Source organism: Melanostigma gelatinosum (assembly GCF_949748355.1).
Source record: "Melanostigma gelatinosum genome assembly, chromosome: 3".
In the NCBI taxonomy this organism is placed as follows: Eukaryota; Metazoa; Chordata; class Actinopteri; order Perciformes; family Zoarcidae; genus Melanostigma; species Melanostigma gelatinosum.
This window is the reverse complement of record NC_136636.1, coordinates 24866228-24886343: the sequence shown is the minus strand read 5'-3', so window position 1 is coordinate 24886343 and position 20116 is coordinate 24866228. Positions and strand designations below refer to the sequence as shown.

Here is a 20116-nt window from a genome sequence, read left to right as displayed (position 1 = left end):
TTACTCTTTTTTTGTTTTTTACGGGTTGCTGCTTGCTGTTTGCTTTGGCTGCAGCAGGTCTATCGGGGTTCAGGTGCGAAGAGAGCGACAGAGCGAAGGCTTTTGTGGTTGCGTGTACAGTAAGCGTGTGTGTGTGTGTGTGTGTGTGTGCAGTTATTTTAGGCACAGTCACCGTGGTTGTTTATTTTTAGTTTTGAAAGACTGCGTGTGTGTGTGTGTGTTTGTATGCATATGTACATGTCTATGGGGATTTGTACACACCAGGCGTGTGTGTGTGTGTGTGTGTGTATGCGTGTGTGTTTTTTGGCAGTGCACTGGCGAGCGAGGGCTAGGAGGTTGTGGTGAGTTTGTGTGTTCAGGGACGCTGGTGTGAAAGAGCAGTCAGAGCTGCGCTTCCCCCCGGAGAGAGAGTTTAATTTGGAAGAACAAGGCCTCTAACACACACTTGTGCCGCTGCCGTCTCCCTGGCCGTCTCTCCGCACCTCGTCCCTCCCCTCCCCGGCACCCTCTGCCACCCTATACAACTTTAACCATCTCTCCATCTAGTCTTCCCTCACTTCTTAACCTTTGCATCTCTTTTCCTCCTCTGTCTGTCACAGGTTGCCTTTTGCCACTGGTTAGAAGGGACATATGCTCATTTTCATGTTCATATTTGTATTCTGGGTTTCCACGAGAACATGTTTACATGCTTTAATGTTCATAAAACACATTCTTTTTCTCATCTGTCGGAATATACCTGTATTCACCCGCTGTCTGAAGCGCTCTGTTTAAGTGCCTGTCTCTTTAAGACCCACCACAGTCTGCTCTGATTGGCGTTTGAGAAAAATACAAGATAAAATACAACTTTATTTATACCAAAATACATTCTTGCCAGAGTTTGATCAAAGATTACAAAAGAAGAATAACACATAACTACAGAATACAATATACACATATATGAACAATAGATTAACTGTTATTAAGTGTAAAATAAGTAGTACTGACTGCAAAATTCAACTAAATTAGAAAAATAAATTATTAGAATAAAAATTAAATACAAGAGTAAAAATATGAAGTGTATAAGAAGCCTAACTAACATCAGGGCCTATTAGAAACTAAAATAGAAAGGTAATATCGAGCATGATATGGTACAACATGGTCGGTATATTCTAACAAGCCTGCATGTGACGTAGGAAGACAAGACAAATCTGATTGGCTTGTTGAATCAGAATGTTTTCTGATCTCGGTAGTCCACAGAAAAACTGACTCAGTTGACTTATTTCAGTTTGTGGGTTGGTAGGCACCCAAAAACTGTGTTCAAGCACTGCAGAAGTATTTCATGATATGTCCCCTTTAATATAACATACTAGTTATTTTGCCTTTTTATTTTGTAGTTTACCCAACTGCAAACATGTACCTCATTTTCAGATCAACCACCTGGTTCACCTTTGACCTTAAGGGTACTTTACGTCATTGTGCGCAGACAGTTTTGCTGTTCAATGAGGAACTATTGGCACATTTTGAATATATTTACTTTCTTCTTCTACTCACAAAAAGAGTGGTTTCGATAATCTGTTTGCAACGTGTGTGATCGTCTGACCTGTTTCTAATCAAACCTCTCTGTAGCCATGTTGCAGTTTTTTCTCAGCGCTCAGCATTTACTTTGGTGAGTAAAATGTTATCACAACTGAAATTATGGTCAAACAAATGAAAAGGCTTGAGTTATGATAAAATGGAATCAACCTTGAATGAATGCACATGTTCTCATGCATGACATGTACCCTACTGTATCATACTTTTAACAAAGTAGTAGTTTGTTTATTTCGTCACAAATATTTCATGAAATACAACACATGCGCATGTTTCACGCTTCCGAACTAATGTAACATCATCTGCACAATATTACCGACATGTCGGCAGGTTCATTAAGGCGCCGTGTAGTCGCTCGCTTCAGCTGCACCACTTCTGTCCTGTGATGTGTTGCTGCGTTTGGTTCAGTCATTACTGGGTGGGTGTTTGTGCTTTGACTGTCCCAGAAACAGCTTGTCAATCAAACAGCGTGGTCAGCACTGTGACGTCTTTCACCTTGGGTTTTCTCTGGGTGGTGTGCTTTTCTGACAGCCATGATGACACCCTGACTGCCCAGTTTGTCTTGGTTTTTTTTTTCTTTCGCATGAACTTTTTACCTCCTGAAGATTTTTTCCCCCTCCTTTGAACTCTGGGGGTTTGTGGCAGCACATTTTACTTTTAGGAGAAATAACTAGTGTGTTGTATTAAAGGGGCCATATCAGGGAAAATTGACTTTTCAGTACTTGCTCACATACATTTGGGTATCTGAAGAGTCTACCAACGCACAAACTGAGAAATAAGGCAACTCAGTCCGTTTTTTTGTGGGCCGCCTAGATCCAAAAACATGTGATTCAACAAGCCAATCAGATTTGACTCCCCTTCCTACGTCACATGCAGGCTCATTGACTGATACTGCCCCGCAATGTGAACATCTCCACCCTCGATTTGAGAACTACCTTTGCAAAGGTGCACCATATTTTTCTCGCTAGCCAATCAGAGCATACTGGGTTCGTTTAAGGGGTTCTTAATTAAAGAGACAGGCGCTCTTAAAGAGACAGGCGCTAAAACGAAGCGTTTCAGACAGAGGGTGAATACAAGTATATTCAGAAAGACAGAATGAGAAAAACTATGTGTTTTTGTAAACGTGTTCTAGTAGAAAACCAAAATGCAAGTATGAACCTAACATGAGCACGACATGTCCCCTTTAAATGCTGACAGAGAGCAGCAAAGCAGACAAAGGTATTCCTGTATATTCAACTTTTTCAAGTGTTTTACCAAAAAGCAGTTGAGGGACCACATTAAACTTCTGCTGCTGATTCCCCAGCTTTATAAAAGTGTGTGCTTTTCCTTTATGCTGCTGTGCATATGGAGCAGCAGGCCTGGCTGTTGTCTGCAGCGTTCAGCAGGAGTTGTTTTTGGCAGGATATTATTTCGAGGGAGAGCACTCTCCTGTAGTTGGAGGATAAATCCAGGTAAACCGTTGGTATGCCGCGCCATAAATCTCCATGGCGTAGCACTGCCAGAGGGCACACATGCACAAATTCAGACTCGAGTTCACAACTATCAGACTATCAGAGTTGTCAGGTAGTTTGGTCTGAGAGGTACGATCTACCTCATTTTGTATGTGAGTGTTTAGTGATTCTGTCCCTTCATAATGACTGTTTTGGTTTCTGAGGTGATAAATGTGCTCTGGACCACCCCTCAGCTGGTGTCGGGCTCACTCCTCACTCAGCTGATTTATGCACTGAGGAGGTGCCCTGAGGGGAGTCTGTACAGTCTGTGTGTGCGTGCATGTGTGTGTGTGCGTGCATGTGTGTGTATGATCTGAGTCTGAATCAAAAGTGGAAATCGGTGGAAAACACTTCGAAAACCGTTTCATTTTCTTAATATTCTCCCGTCGAACTCTCCTTTCCAAATACCATCACAGTCAGACACACACATCAGGTCAATGTTGAATGACGTCATGATGCCCGAAATATCTGTGCTAATGCAAACTCATGCACAATCCAATGAGTATAGCTGGGCTATTAGACAAGAGCGACATCTTGTGGTCGGACCCAGTTAATGCAACTTCACTCTTTCCAGCTGCTGCTTTTGTTGAGAAACCTCTGGGAGCCAACCTCCACCCTGGTGGTCCTACAGACAGACAGCACAGTGTTTATCCTGAAAGATGAATCGGTTATTCATATAGAATTTCAAACTCGCGGGCCTTCATTTGTTCCAAAGGTTTAATTCACCCAACTCACAAAAAACGGACACAGGTTTAGGTGTGCAATTTGTACTGTAGTTTGAATTGATAAGGTTTTCAGATTTCCACCTCAGAGATGTTTGCCGCCTCCTTACGTAATACAATGAAGGAGAGTGGAATTTCATGTGTGGCGCTCACAGCAGTGAAGTGTAACTATAAGCAGCAACATTAGTTTCAGAGTCCACTGTGCACAGCTTTCATAATATTTTCTAAGATAGATTGCTTGGTCATTTCAGATTAGTGGAACATGAACACTGTCTTATTGCACACACTATTTAAACTTAGGCTATCCATTATTGTTTGCTCTTCTACCTTTTTTTGGGAAGTTATGAACATATAGTCTCTTCTGGGATTTCTTCTCCTGGCTACACTAAATGGATGAATGTTCAAAAAGCATTACTTCATTGCTCTTTGTGGTCAGTAAGGCACATTTATATTGATACATTGTAAAAAAAAAAATGAATAATAACATTTAAAAAATAAGCAAGGAAATCTAGAAATGGTATGTTGATTTGCATATTGTTGACATGAAGGGTTGTTTTCATGAATGTTTGAGTGTACTGTATGAAATATAAAGAACTTGAGATGAGATTACTTAAGGGAAGGACATGTTGAAAATACAGATAGTTGTTTTTTTTCTTTCTTTTTATATTGTCTTCTATTTTTTATATTGTTTCTTATGTGTATTAATTCATTATTTTGAAGACAGCGGCGCTGGATGGCGGTAACACGGAAACAAAACCAGCCGGAACCTTTGAAGTCAAGCTTGACGGCGAAAGCCGGATTTGTTTATTGGTGACACCTTGTGAACAGCTGTCGGCTGAGGATTATCTACATCCACCTCTCCGGCTAACTCAACCTTAATCAAGTTATATTACTGTTTTCCGCCGTTTTATATCCACGGGTAGGAGCACCGTTCACTGGAACACAACTGTTACTCTGTAAACTAACCGACAGCTTAAGCTAACATTAGCGTTAGCTTACTCGGCAAATGGCTCATTTACTGTTTCTGTGTGCTAACGATATGCAAGTTATGTTATTCAAATAAAAAAAGAATTCTGAATGAGAAACATGTCGCTTTGGGTTGTTTGTATAGTTACAGACACGCACGCCTCTTTAACTGTAACTTGTTAAGTGTAAGTCGTGTTATTGTATTTATCTTAAACCTCCCAGGTTGATTGGAGGACCGTCGCCATGGAGCCAGCCTGCCGTAAAGACAAGCCGAAGCTGAACTCCACCCCGACCAGAGGAGACCGAGCCCGGCAGAAGTCTGCACAGCAAGAGCACAAGCAGCGCCAGAGAGCCGAGGTGACCTAACGCCCCGCAGTCTATCCTGGCGGTAAATGTGATGTGTGCCACGTTACTTCTCGCTCCTGTGTGACCAGCTGCGTCCGCTGTCTTCCCTTCTTGATTTGCAGATTTATGCCTTGAACAAGGTGATGACGGAGTTGGAACAGCAGCAGTTTGAGGCCTTTTGTAAACAGATGCAGTCACAAGGAGAATGATGAGACCTGGACCAGGACCCTGCAACAAGGCCCCATGTACCTTCATACAATCAGACCGTTCTACTCACGCTGACGGTCAATAAGACAATCGTTGCTCTCGATGGTTTACATCTCAAATTCTTGACTCTGCTGGGCCTGCTTCAGATAGCAGCTTCAACAAAGTCTGAGCCTAACCCTGAACTCTGGAGTTGAACATTCCCGACGTGGAACACTGAAGATGAAAAGTATTGGTTCAAAAAGTGTATCGATCAAAGACAAGGAGACATGATTGTATGCTCACAATCTGATCCAGTGGCAATGTGTGTGTGAGGATTTGCACGTTAAATAAATGTATTTTAAATTGGATCTTGTCTCATCAGCGTTATTTCAGCTACTTCAACTAATGTACTAAATGTAAACAGTCACTGCGATGTTGGTAAAACATGTTCAGACTATACAACTATAACTCCAGCGGTGTTGCCATATGATCTCCAGTATTATCGGATGTTCCATCAGTGCGACCAATCACATCAGGAGGTTCTTATTCATTGATCCTCCGTGTCTAAAGCTTCATGTCGACTTCTATCGTTTGAACAGAGATTACACAATTAATGTGCAGTAAACATCCAAGTAGAACTGCTTTAGTGTCGAGTATAATGTTTGAATGTGATGTCAGAAAACCGCTGTTCAAGGAAATGAGAGGACAGCGGATAACTGGTTAGTTAAAATAGTCCTAAATAACAAACTCATATGGACACAGGATTTATAATCTGACAAACAGGAAACCTTTGATACAGCGGGAATAAAAGGGCGTGTCTGGGTCAGGTTCACCAGAGTTTCTGGATCTGAAACCCAGAGTTTTCCTCATCTCCGGGTTTTCACTAGCCCCACTTTCTGATTCAGGGCCCTGAATATACCAGAGCATTGTTGTCATGCACTGACCCATTTTTAGCTGAAAGCATTGCAGGTAACGTGTGTCCGAACAGCAAGAACTGGGAGCAGAGTTGCATATTTCCTACAGACACGTCAGGTTGGCGATCATCCTTTGTAACCTGTATGTAAAGGCTTAACTGAGCTTGTATGCTATTTATTTCCTACAAATACTGTCAAAAATCGAATTGGCATGTTGAAGTTGACCAAGTTCAACGCAGATGAGCTGTACGTTACCTCGCATAAGAGGCAACGATGTTAATAGCTCTGGAGGGGCAAAACATGATGGAAGACAGAAAACCAGCTGTTGTAAGAACAATCAGTCCGTCGAGAAGGAAACTTGTTTTTTTTTTTAAAGGTTTAAATGTTTCTTTCAATTCTTCACAATGTGTAGTTGTCTTAAAGGAAGAGCTTCTTTCAGTGGTCTAGGATTCAAACTGCCTGCAGTCATCAGAGTGTTCCTGTCAGTGGGTTTAGTGGGAATACTTGTTTGTAGCTTTTTCACCATTTTTCATTAATTTAACATCTAAAACATCCAGAAGTGAAATTTGTGTCAAAGGGAGAGTTGGAATTATTTCCAGCTTTTCTAACTCAACACCTCTGAAGCTCAGAGAGATGGAGTCGTTACAGAGCAGGTAACACTCTCAACACATGTGCCATGCCATGTGGATGTTTCTGCTTCATGTGCTTCATTTTCCAACATGTTGGTCTGTTACTCGAATATATATATATATATTTATATATATATATATATATATATATACTTTTTACTTTCTGATAAATGAGTTGGTACAAATTATGTATTGGTTAAAATGCTGTTGTTTCTCAATGTAAATTAATAAATCATCATGTCTGCACTTAGAAATGTTAGTCGTCTTTAATAAACCGTCTTGAGTTTCTCTATTTCACATCAGCCATCAGTCAACCAGAATAATATTTAATCATTTATTAATAAAGAATTATGTAACACATTATATGAAGGTCATGTCTACAATGATTAATAAGAACAATCTTAACACATTATAATGTATAAAGCTTCATAACAAGGCATCCTATAGGATCATCTCATCACATGTATCACCTGCATCAACTGGACACCTGTGAGACCAGATGTGAAGAAACTAGAACGTCTTCAAGATGTTCTTCTGGACCGATCAGTCTAAAAACAAAAGAATGATGATAATAATAAATAAAATAAAATACAATCAACACAAGTATTACAATAAAAAAGAAATAAGCATGAATGAATGAAATAATATTCAACCCGGCCTGTCTGATCCTGCTGACCTGTTCTGGAGCTCCCTGGCGGTGCCCTGGTCGTGGTTTGCTGCCAGTGGTCGGGGCGATACTGCCCCTCACTTTGTTTCTGTTGTTATTTTGAAATTGATGTACTTTCTTATGGTCTTTACTTTCACACACACACACACACACACGCACACACACACACACACACACACACACACACACACTGACACACACACACACACACACACACACACTGACTATATGATGTTTGCTGGCTTGTATCTCTCTGTTCTTGTCGTCCTCTTGTTGTTATGTTTATGTATTGTCTCTTGTCTTGTAATAAAAAAGAGAAATGTTTTCATAAGTGGAGCAGCTTTTAACCGAGGCTCTGCTTGTGAATGAGGAAGCAAAGTTGACATTCACAGCGCTGCTCCTCTTCCTGGAATGAAGCACAGCTTGATAAGCCCTCCTTCTTCCTCCTGCTCTCAAACACAGCGGCTCCACTCTGCCCACATGTTTCCTTGTTCCCTCCCCTTCAGATCTACAGTTTTAAAGATGGGTGTAACCAACATGGTGGTGCAGCGATAGAGCTGACAGCCTCCATTCACTGAACAAACACATGTTGTTCAGATCAGAAGTCAAAGCAGAGTCACTTCTAGTGAAGCGAAACTCAGACAGTCGTCGTCACTGAGAGGTGAAATGGCGCAGAAAGGAGTTCAGCTGGATCGGGAAATCCTCTCTTGTTCCATCTGTCTGGATCTACTGAAGGATCCGGTGACTACTTCCTGTGGACACAGCTACTGCATGAACTGTATTAAAAGCTTCTGGGATGAAGAGGATGGGAAGAAACTCCACAGCTGCCCTCAGTGTAGGCAGACCTTCACACCGAGGCCTCTCCTGCTGAAAAACACCATGTTAGCAGTTTTAGTGGAGGAGCTGAAGAAGACTGGACTCCAAGCTGCTCCTGCTGATCACTGCTATGCTGGACCTGAAGATGTGTCCTGTGATGTCTGCACTGGGAGGAAACTGAAAGCCCTCAAGTCCTGTCTCGTCTGTCTGGCCTCTTATTGTGAGAAACACCTCCAGCATCATTATGACGCGGCTCCATTAACAAAACACAAGCTGGTGGACCCCTCCAAGAAGCTCCAGGAGAACATCTGCTCTCGTCACGATGAGGTGATGAAGATGTTCTGCCGTACTGATCAGCAGTGTATCTGTTACCTCTGCTCTGTGGATGAACACAAAGGCCACGACACAGTCTCAGCTGCAGCAGAAAGGACTGCGAGGCAGAGAGAGCTGGAGGTGAGTCGACTAAACATCCAGCAGAGAATCCAGGACAGAGAGAAAGACGTGAAGCTGCTTCAGCAGGAGGTGGAGGCCGTCAATCGCTCTGCCGACGAAGCGGTGAAGGACGGCGAGAAGATCTTCACCGAGCTGATCCGTCTCATGGAGAAAAGAAGCTCCGATGTGAAGCAGCAGGTCAGATCCCAGCAGAAAAGTGAAGTGAGTCGAGTCAAAGAGCTTCAGGAGAAGCTGGAGCAGGAGATCTCTGAGCTGAAGAGGAGAGACGCTGAGCTGAAGCTGCTCTCACACACAGAGGATCACAACCAGTTTCTACACAACTACCCCTCACTGCCACCACTCAGAGAAGCTACAGACTCGTCCGCCATCCATATCCGTCCTCTGAGCTACTTTGAGGACGTGACGGCGGCTGTGTCAGAAGTCAGAGATAAACTACAGGACGTTCTGAGAGAGAAGAGGACAAACGTCTCACTGGCAGCGACTGAAGTGGACGTTTTACTGTCTCCTTCACAAGCAGAGCCCAAGACCAGAGCTGAGTTCTTAAGATATTCAAGTGAAATCACACTGGATCCAAACACAGCAAACACACGGCTGTTATTATCTGAGGGGAACAGAAAAGCAACAGTTATGAGTAAACAACAGTCTTATTCTAGTCACCCAGACAGATTCACTTCATGTTCTCAGGTCCTGAGTAGAGAGAGTCTGACTGGACGTTGTTACTGGGAGGTGGAGTGGAGAGGAGGAGGAGTTTATGTAGCAGTCGCATACAAGAATATCAGCAGAACAGGGAGCTATGATGAATGTGATTTTGGATTTAATGACAAATCTTGGGCGTTACTTTGTGACAGAAACAGTTTTACATTTTGGTACAACATGATCCAAACTCCCGTCTCTGGTCCTCAGTCCTCCAGAGTAGGAGTGTACCTGGATCACAGAGCAGGTATTCTGTCTTTCTACAGCGTCTCTGAAACCATGACTCTCCTCCACAGAGTCCAGACCACATTCACTCAGCCTCTCTATGCTGGACTTGGGTTTTATTGTCATGGAGACACTGCTGAGTTCTGTAAACTAAAATAGACAGAAGTGATTCATGGAACAGCAAATTAATTTCTGTTAAACTCATTTTGTGTCCATTTTTGCTGAGACCTGATTTTGTTCACCTGTCAATCAAAGATTGAGGGCGGTACTTTGACATCTTGTCATCATTGTTGTGTACATGTTTGAGTTCCTTCAGGTGGAGCTCCTTCCTGTGTCTGTTAAACCATGGAGGCTATCACTGCTCATGATGATCTTTGTTGACCTGAACTCACATTTCTCTGCAGGAAAATGTAAACTTCTCTGAGGTCTAAATGTTTGTTGTGAATGTGTATTGATGTATTAGTTTGTTGTTGTTTCTCTTCCACTGCATGTGTCTTAAAGAGAGAAATCACCAGAGCTTCTTTTATCCAAGAGATTTTGTTCTCACCACTTTCTGTAAAGATATCTTTCATTAAATTTACATTTATTTGTTTCAAAGACTAAATGTTGCTGTTGTCTGAATTGATGAGTCATACTGATGGATGTGAACACATTGAAGGTTTACATGATGAAGAAAGTCATCTTGTTTCAAGAAGATAAAATCCTCTGATCTTGTTGTAAGAACAATCAGTCTGTTGAGAAGGAAACTCGTCTGTTTGGAACTATTTCTTTAAGATCCAATGATTTGATATTGAAGTCTCTTTCAGTGATTGTACAATGTGTAGTTGTCTTAAAGGAAGAGCTTCTTTCAGTGGTCTAGGATTCAAACTGCCTGCAGTCATCAGAGTGTTCCTGTCAGTGGGTTTAGTGGGAATACTTGTTTGTAGCTTTTCTAACTCACCACTGAACTCAAGACAAATATCATTACAGATCAGCTCCAAACTGCCTCATGAGGAGCAGAATGAATCCACATCTCTGGTTACTAGTAAATCCTTCTCATCAACAATGAGAGCTCTGCTCTTCAGCAGCATGTCAGTGTGTCTTGTATGTAGGAGGGCAAAGCGTTCAGCAGCTTCTTCATGTGTGAGTCCACCAACATGTGAGACTTGAGATGAATCCTCACATGTTAAGTTCAACTCTTACTAGTTAGTTTGGAGACAACTTGTTGTGTTTTATATTTCAACCACAAGATGGCGCCATGACATGTAAAGCACACACAGGTGACACGTTACTGCAGGTGATACATGATGTTTGATCACCAGTGACGTCATTCTATTACAGGATGCCTTGTTAACATGTTTGGAAATGTATAAAAAGTGGTTTGCAACGTAGAGTTCTTGCTTGCAGGTTTTATATTCATTATACGCGTCATAGTCCACTCATGAATGGGGTAACGTGTGCTTGACTGACAGAATCGTTAGCCAGTCACAATCAAAACTGCGAGTGTCTCGCCGAGCGTATAAACCGATACGCCGAAAGTGAAATCCCTTCCTCGCCTGTTCCCTAAGCCTGGTTGACCCTCCTTTCTGCAGGAAACAGTTCATAAACACACAGGACATACGTCAGACACGTATTTGAATCGAAATAAGCGGGGATTTATCCATTCTCTTCCAGAAAATCAGCTCACGGTATGAAGCATTTATGATCATTAGATCATTAGTGGAGCTGATGGACTTCATCATGAGGGACGAGAAGAGGAGAGGGAAAGGGCTGCCACAGAGCGAGCTGAGCGCTATCTGTCTCTGTTTGAGAAACCAGCTGATCAATTGTGAATAAACATTTTATGTTTGAAATTCAACCCAGGATATTCATTTTTTAAAGGTATATTTATAACAAAAAAACAATTACAAAGTCCTATTATAATGTTCAGTCAGACTTACAAAGCAAGTGAGGCATGCTATGGCACGTCTCCTCTCCATCCTCTGCTGCATCTTGGCTCTTCTTTGATGGATTCGTCTCGTGAGTTGGGCAGCCTCCTCTCCAGCTTCTCGATATAGATTACCGACCGCAATCCGGATCTGATCCATTGTTGATCATATCAGTCAGTGTTATATGTCTTATATACTTTTGGTGCTGTTCTTTCTTATTTAATTCACCGTACATCCACAACAACCTTCCACAACCCTTTTCCCGACACTGGCTTTTTATGTGTGTGCGTGAGTGAATAAAGACCGGTCAATGTGGTGAAGTCATCAAGTGCTGCTGTTCCAATTGACCCTACTGCGTCCTCCCGTCCTTGGGAGTCTGGACACCAAGTCCAGACTCCCAAGTACACAAGTCCGTACTTGGTATTGAGAGACCCCATGTTTCCTTCCACTGTTGGTGTTGATGTGTTTGCTCTAACTGGCATTTGTGCTGAGTGTGTGCATGTGTGGTTCTGCTGAGTTCCGCTGGATCCTTGCTCCAACCTGCAGATCAGGTGTTTTGTGTCTCTCCTCTCCCTCCCTCCCTCCCTCCCTCCCTGTCTCTCTCTCTCCCTCCCTCCCTGTCTCTCTCTCTCCCTCCCTCCCTGTCTCTCTCTCTCCCTCCCTCCCTCCCCTCTGCCTCCCTCCCTGTCTCTCTCTCTCCCTCCCTCCCTGTCTCTCTCTCTCCCTCCCTCCCTCCCTCCCTGCCTCCCTGCCCTCTGCCTCCCTCCCTGTCTCTCTCTCTCCCTCCCTCCCTGTCTCTCTCTCTCCCTCCCTCCCTGCCTCCCTGTCTCTCTCTCTCCCTCCCTGTCTCTCTCTCTCCCTCCCTCCCTGCCTCCCTGCCCTCTGCCTCCCTCCCTGTCTCTCTCTCTCCCTCCCTCCCTGTCTCTCTCTCTCCCTCCCTCCCTCCCTGCCCTCTGCCTCCCTCCCTGTCTCTCTCTCTCCCTCCCTCCCTGTCTCTCTCTCTCCCTCCCTGCCTCCCTGCCCTCTGCCTCCCTCCCTGTCTCTCTCTCTCCCTCCCTCCCTGTCTCTCTCTCTCCCTCCCTCCCTGTCTCCCTCCCTCCCTGCCTCCATGCCCTCTGCCTCCCTCCCTGTCTCTCTCTCTCCCTCCCTCCCTGTCTCTCTCTCTCCCTCCCTCCCTGTCTCCCTCCCTCCCTGCCTCCCTGCCCTCTGCCTCCCTCCCTGTCTCTCTCTCTCCCTCCCTCCCTGTCTCTCTCTCTCCCTCCATCCCTCCCTCCCTGCCTCCCTGCCCTCTGCCTCCCTCCCTGTCTCCCTCCCTGTCTCTCTCTCTCCCTCCCTCCCTCCCTGCATGTGTGTGTGTGTGTGTGTGTGTGTGCTCCCCGGCTTTAAAAGCTACTCTGTCACGAGGGCGCTATCCTGCAGAGGAGCTCAAGTGAAGTCAGGGAAAGAGACGGACGGAACAGAAGACTGCACTCGCCTTCCCCCGGCTGTGAGTAACATGTTTGCCCTCTCGTGTATTTAGACGGAGCGGAGTGTCATTTATAGCAGAGCGTGACAATAACGTGCATGCACTGCCCCTTTTATGCCTGTGACGTAGAGTCCGCAGGGCCAGATGACTCAGCTGTTTGTGTGCTCAGTGAGCCTTGAAGCGCAGGACAAATATGCAACTAAGTCGTGTTTGAATCACAGTACAATCTTGTAGAATCTTATCCGTTCTCTGGGACTCAGACAAACATCTTTATGGACACATTGTTTGTGTTTGACTTATGTAAATATCATTAACCATAAACAAGTTGGGCACACAGGTGCAAAAACTGGAATATTTTGGGGGTTTTGGATCTGGTATGTACACTATACATACATGAGGTAATAGTGTTTAGAAAAAGATCAAAGATACTATTTTTATAGTCGTATCTTTGTTGAATAATTTCAAGTAAATTGCATTTCAGTGTCCCTGAGGACACCCTCAAAACAGGCCCTCGACCCACTGGTTCCCATTGCAAAGTGCTATCCCGAGTTGTTTTCCTGCTGACCGATGACAGGTTGATCCTCTGTGAAACCTCCTATTCAGCGTGTTCATCTCTTGTGCTGTGGGTCAGCAGACGGGGTATTAGAGTTGTGCTGTGGGACTCAGGGTCCACCTTCACATGGGCTGCTTTTATTTCGGACCTTTTAAATCCTGCTGGACCCAAAACCGCGTAGATCAGTACATATTTGTGTCCACATGGATTTATTCTAAAGATATCATATATTTGAGTCGGTCTAAAGCGTCATTGTCAGATGATCCTTGTATGATTGTGAGTATTTGGAGGAATTAACATGAGGATGTGGTAGCATTCTCCTGGGGAGGACGCAGATGCAGTTTGGAAATAGGGATCATCTTACAATGGGATCAGACCATCTTATATTATTATAGTTTATTTTTTTTTAACTGTGTTTTAACTGTTTTAACTATGTTTTAACTATGCTTTTTACTATGTTTTTACTATGTACTGGCTCTGTGGCACTCTGAGATTTTTTTTAAATGAAAAGTGCGTTACAAATAAAATGCATTATTATTATTATTATTATTATCTGCGAGACGACACACCTGCAACGTTTTTTCACTGCATCTTGCACATTTGTGATGCTCCCACGATGACCGAATCTGTCCACTGCCAGAAATATAAGCGCCTTGCAAAGTCTCACGGCACACACACACACACACACACACACACACACACACACACACACACACACACACACACACACACACACACACACACACACACACACACAGACAATACCACTGGCTGGCGACGAACCACTGCCTGATTCGAGAGGGTGGACGGGATCCAGACAGCCGATATAAACTGCAGCGGAGACAATTTATTGAACTGACTAGCTGTTTCTTCTTTCTGCAGGCTCGGCCTTCTCTGTTGAAGCTGTGATCATGGGCAAGAACCTGCTGAAGAATCCCAGCGGGGAAGGTAAGAGTTATTTTCTTCATCTCCAGCTAAGTAACTGGATCAGGCATCTAGTCTACGGCCTGCCACATGGGAGGGAAAGGAATTTTTGTGACTGAAAATGTGATATGTGTACCTAAGCTGTCTATCCTATGAAATAGGTAAGAAACAGGGTGAAAATCCAATCAGATGGTTTCTAAATCCAAGTTTTCTAGTGCGGTGTCTTATTCGCCTCACTGTGGTGTCCCACGCCGCCGTGTGCTTATTACTGAGGCCGGAAAACACACACTGGTACTTGACAGGTGGCGAGAACTGCAGTTGTAGAGGGCGTTTCTACTTCCAATGGCCAACAATGAGCCCATTCCAAACTCAAGGCAAGATTTATGATTTGTCTGAAGTGAACAGTATTTTTCACAGAAAAAGACTGAAACGATGAAGACTCACTGGTTGGTTTGGAAAACGTGTGTCAGACTAAGTCCCCCCCCCCCCCCCCCCTCTGATTAAGAGTGTTTCTATGGGGACCCGTCTCCCTGCAGTGGGGGCTCTGTTCTGATAAAGATCTGGACAGGTCAGTGGCTGTAAAAGGACGGTGTCGGCCACTATTTTTATTTGCAAATAAAAATATATTTCAAAGTGGCCAAACATCCAGCCGCTAATCTGAGCGCATGAGTCTGCACACAAACAGGCTGCATTCAAGAAGGTCTGACTGTAGATAGATGAGCATTGATTGCTCTTCACTGCATCAACCACGCTGGGCTCCACACAGAGCTGAAGCGGGGCTCGGGCCGAAAGAAACACTTCAACATTGTTCACGATTCAGGTTATTTACAAGATGGATACCACTTTTATGTCTGTATGTTAAATACAAGGCTATACCATCAGGCAACAGTTAGCTTAGCTTAGCACGAAGACTGGAAACAATGGGAAACAGCGTCCAAAAGTAGTAAAACTTGCTGATTTACTGTGTCCTGGTTGTAACCTACATTTAACAGAGTTTTATCTTCTTATATAAGTCTTGGCCAGAAAGTGAGGCATTTCCCCCAAAACTATTCCTGAAAATGTCCTCCTCTAGCATTCTGACAAAATGATCATGACCATCATACGCTGCCCCTTGAGATGAGGCCGACGCGCTGAAAAACAAAGCCAGTAAATGGAGCTTCAGAGTACCATGGTGAAAGTACAATCCCAAAGTCAAGAATCCACTTTGACACTCCTGAGCCTCTTTTGTTGCTCGTCAAACTTAACTGGAACACAACACAGTACGGCTAACTACAGACTGTGCATTTCCCTCCCAGACCAGCTGGAGTTCTGGGAGCTGACGGAGAACGGTGGGAGTCAGTGGAAGGTGGAGGACATGCCGGGAGACTGCGGCCACGACTTCTGCATGGACGGAGTGACCACATACTTTGCAACTTCCTTTGAGTGAGTGTTTATGACTGTATGTATAGTCACGTGACTATGTTTGAATATTGTAAATACAATGCGCTGCTCAACACGGCTACACGCTGTATCTACGGGCCTTCTGTATTCTTTTGTACATGTTTATCAGCTACGTTTCTAATTCTCCTAAGTGCAACCTGCTTTAAAAGATCGGTATACATTGAAAAGGAATCTAGGAAAAAATGATGAAGTTGGACCTACAATCCCAAAGATTTTGAATCTGTCATATTTATATCTTAGCAGATGGAAATGTTTCAATTGTGTTTATTAGAGCATATAAATACAGTTGGCATGAATATATTACCATAGTTGTTCTTATTATTATTATTTCACATTTGACCCATATCAATTGTTTCAAATTAGTCTAAAAACATTGGATAGACTTTTGAATTCTTTCATATGGAATGGGAGGAAAATTAAGATCTTGAAGTTGGATGAATTTACCCAGTCTCCAAATGTATTATTATACAGCTTAAATTCAAATATATGGTGGTATGGATCAATACGCAGTCACACGTTGGGGAGGAGTTAAGCGACAAGAGAACAGCTTGATAAAGACGGTGATATTATTCACTGTTGAAAAATAGATAATCAGTGTTTAAAGTACGCTGTCTGAGAGAAATAAGAAAATACTCACATTATACTCCAAAGTTAGCCAACAGGATTGTGTGTCAGAGTGTTTTATATTTGTTTATATGTATATATTTTTCAAATCAGCTTTAAAATTTTAAACTGAATTATGTTTACAGAAATCATGCCAAACCATGAAGCAAAATATAAGTTGAATACCTGACTGAAGGTGGAAAAATAATGTATTTAAGTTTTCATTAAAGGTTGTCTTTGAGTTTGCTTTGCTTATATCATCAAAAATATTGTCGTATTGTTGTTTCTTTGACAATAAAAAAATAAAGTACTAGAAAAATATAGAATTTCCCCAAATGATCCATTATTTATTATATATTTCAGTATGTTTAAGTGTTTCTCATCTATTTATTTCAAAATCCTCCTGCTTTCTGAAAATATCAAACAAATGTGTGTCCTAGGCTGTGTCTGAAGAGACAGGTGATCGACCTGTTAGCGGAGGATTACTCCAGCGAACAGCTGGACGCTCAGCCGGCCGTCACAGTGGAAGACTGGTGAGACAGAGGTGGACTGACGTGCACGCACCTTCTGCAGGCAGCACTGGTCACTGGTTAACGGACGTCTCACTGCAGGTACTGCGGGAGGAGGGATTGTGGCTGCGACTACCAAATGACCGTGTGTCTGCTGGATGACAACCAAGAGGTCCTACAGGAGTTCAAACCCGAGCCGGTGACTCTCGACCCTGACTCTGACGACTGCTCATGGAAGCAGGTACACAGGGTGGGGGGGACACGCTCACATGCACTATGAGGGTGTGTCGCCGCCCGGCTACGTAAACAAAGCATAGATAACACCATACAGAGAGAGAGAGAGAGTTCATTCTCTGCTTAGGTAGACATCACTCCTCTATATCTTTATATAGCGAAACGTTTGTTAATATATTAATCCTCTGAATAAAACCAGATCCTTTGAGGCTTATAGACCCATGTAAGGACACCCTGACACACTTGGGTCCAAATGAACAAATCCTTCAAATTAAACAACAACATTTGTTGTGTGTCCCGCTAGGACAACACATAGAGGCTGATCTGATGACCCTCTCAGCTGGACTTCGTTTCTCTGCACCTTATAAAACCGTTACAAAATATAAATCTGTTTTATGACGTGTTTAGGCAGAAAAACAACTTGATTAGTTTAAGGGAAAGATCATGGTTTGGGTTTACACCAAAAACATCCAGAGGTTTAAACGGTCCAGGGACTTGTGTTGGTGGTGGCCTGTTTTTGAAGGTACTGGTGAGACAACTAAATACAATACAGGAAGTAAACAGATTCATGCGTTTATAGGCTTATAAGGCACCAAAACACAACAGGTTCTTACAACCCTGGAAAATGATCATGGCGGCAACTATTTTATCTTTTCTCACGACGATCGCTAAGTCAATAGCAGAAATTTGTTGTCCTTGTTGCAAAGTAATCCTCCAGGAATGTGAGACGGGTTGGACTATTTCGCCAGATGTGAACTGTTAAGATGGTTGTCCGAGATGCTGTTTCGTTATGGTCTCTCATCCCCTTCCTGCCCTCTTGAGCTCTGGCTGGTTGACCTAAAACGCATCCCTTTCAGTGCGCCAGCGCGAGAAAGTCGCCACAGACACCACAACTCCGGACATACTGCAAAACAGAAAGAGCTTTCCCAATCATCTAGATAGGCTTAATCGGCATTGCGTGAACTCGTTTGGCTAAGGCTTGAATGTAGCAGATGTTTATTTATATATAAAAGTCCCACACTGCAGCTTTAAGCTCCGAGAAACATCGTGGTTTGGGTTAAAACGACTACCACGTTCAGCTTTATGTTGACGCTGTCGTTCCTGTCATCCACAATAACACCGGGCTGTACGGATCACTGTGGTTTTGTCTCTCTCTCTCTCTCTCTGTCTGAACTCCAGGTCAGCCATACATTCACCGACTACGGCCCTGGAATGCGTTTCATCACCTTTGAACATGGAGGACAAGACGGCAAGTTCTGGGACGGTTGGTTCGGAGTCCGAGTCACCGGGAGCTCTGTTACGGTCGAGGTCTGAACGAGAGAAAGAGGGGCAGAAAGGAGGCGGCAGTCAAGTAGTTGTGAACACTGAAAGGTAGAGGAGGAAGATGGAGAACTGGAGTAATGTAAAGACTCCAGGCTGGCGTGTAGGTCTCCAGGTTTGCCTTGTGCACATAGCACCTCCGTATATCATGCATAATGCTGTTGCTGTGGAAACATGCTGCTGCTATGAAGCCTGTACTTACAAAAACAAAAATGGGGGCACAGCAGCTTTACTAACTTTAAAATATAACAATTACTGCTTGCAACACAGCCATTACTGGTCGGTTGGGTGGAGGTGGTGTAACATTCAGATTGGAATTAAAATGATGAAATAAATGTTTACTACATCATTGCCTGTTTTGTCAAGGTGGAGCTTCGATTCGAAGAAGTGACTGTTATGTGTTTGTTCCTTCCTTGCGAGCAGTGGTACATGTACTCAAGGTACTCAAGATTTGAGGTACTTGTACTTTACTTGAGTATTCCCATTTAATGCCACTTTATACTTCTACTTGGGTAAAGTTCAAGTACTTGACAATGTAACTTAAGTACAGTGCTAAAGTAAATATATACGTAGCTATTTTATTACCACACTGACAGATGACTTAATATAAATAACGTACTGCATTCTACTGTACATACTCAGTCAGTATACAGTATGTACTGCATACTGCCTACTAAATGAATAACTAAGTATGCCATTACCAGCAGACTGTTCACACTCAAGCACACTCAAGCAATGCGTCTTCTCTGCGTCACATGACAGTTTTGATCAAGACGTTTCCGGTCCCAGCTACCGTTGATTGAAAATTGTTAATCACAAATGTAAATCGACATTACCTCTTCCAATACATTTACTCATTGCGGTTATATTGCATGTACAATTGAAAAATTCCAAATAAAAAATGATTAAGTGATTTAGTGCTACATCTAAATCATTCACCAACATTCGTAATGATTTAATCCAAACGGTTCACTGTTGTAAACGTCTGCCTCGCAGAGTGCTTTTGTAAAGTCTGAAGAGCCGCAATGCATTTTGCTATTTCAGCAAACATCCGGGTATTTGTTGCATCAGCAAAATCCACATTCAAACCTGCAATCACATGATCAGCCCTAAGCCAATCACATGGACGCTGATGATTGTTTTAACACTCTATTCAACTTCCTTTTTAAATTCAAAATAAGAGCGCAAGACGAGTATGAAAGTAATAAATAAACATTTATTGAAAGTACCACTAACTAAATCGAACTAAATAAACAATCAAAACAAAGCAGCATCCAGGTCCTCCAAACAGTAGGCAGGGAGGAGAGGTGCGGTGAGAGACCACAGCCAAAGAAGAGGGGCAGCCTTTATAGCTGGGACCAACCCAAAGCTAAGTGTCGCCCATCAGTGGCCGATTAACATCCTGGAACACAACTGAGGAGAAAACAGGACAGGACGGATGGGCCAGTTCATGCAATGAGCTGTGTGCTGTCCTCACTAAAAGTTG

The 20116-nt window shown here is 43.2% G+C and overlaps 3 protein-coding genes across 3 annotated transcripts; all 3 read left to right on the top strand.

Moving 5' to 3' along the window:
- Positions 1-4596: 4596 nt before the first annotated feature.
- On the top strand, positions 4597-5646 carry svbp (small vasohibin binding protein). The gene is made up of 3 exons (XM_079266441.1): positions 4597-4700; positions 4970-5104; positions 5215-5646. The coding sequence occupies exons 2-3, from the start codon at positions 4991-4993 to the stop codon at positions 5299-5301; spliced, it is 201 nt and encodes a 66-aa protein (XP_079122567.1). The 5' UTR covers positions 4597-4700; positions 4970-4990; the 3' UTR covers positions 5302-5646.
- Positions 5647-8139: 2493 nt separating this feature from the next.
- Positions 8140-10092, top strand: LOC306775882 (tripartite motif-containing protein 16-like). Its single transcript, XM_079266434.1, has one exon. It carries the CDS (start codon positions 8155-8157, stop codon positions 9832-9834), a length of 1680 nt encoding a protein of 559 aa, XP_079122560.1. The 5' UTR covers positions 8140-8154; the 3' UTR covers positions 9835-10092.
- A 2847-nt stretch (positions 10093-12939) lies between these two features.
- Positions 12940-18967, top strand: fbxo2 (F-box protein 2). The gene is made up of 6 exons (XM_079266440.1): positions 12940-13068; positions 14483-14548; positions 15820-15946; positions 17008-17100; positions 17179-17317; positions 18490-18967. The coding sequence occupies exons 2-6, from the start codon at positions 14512-14514 to the stop codon at positions 18622-18624; spliced, it is 531 nt and encodes a 176-aa protein (XP_079122566.1). The 5' UTR covers positions 12940-13068; positions 14483-14511; the 3' UTR covers positions 18625-18967.
- Positions 18968-20116: the final 1149 nt, after the last annotated feature.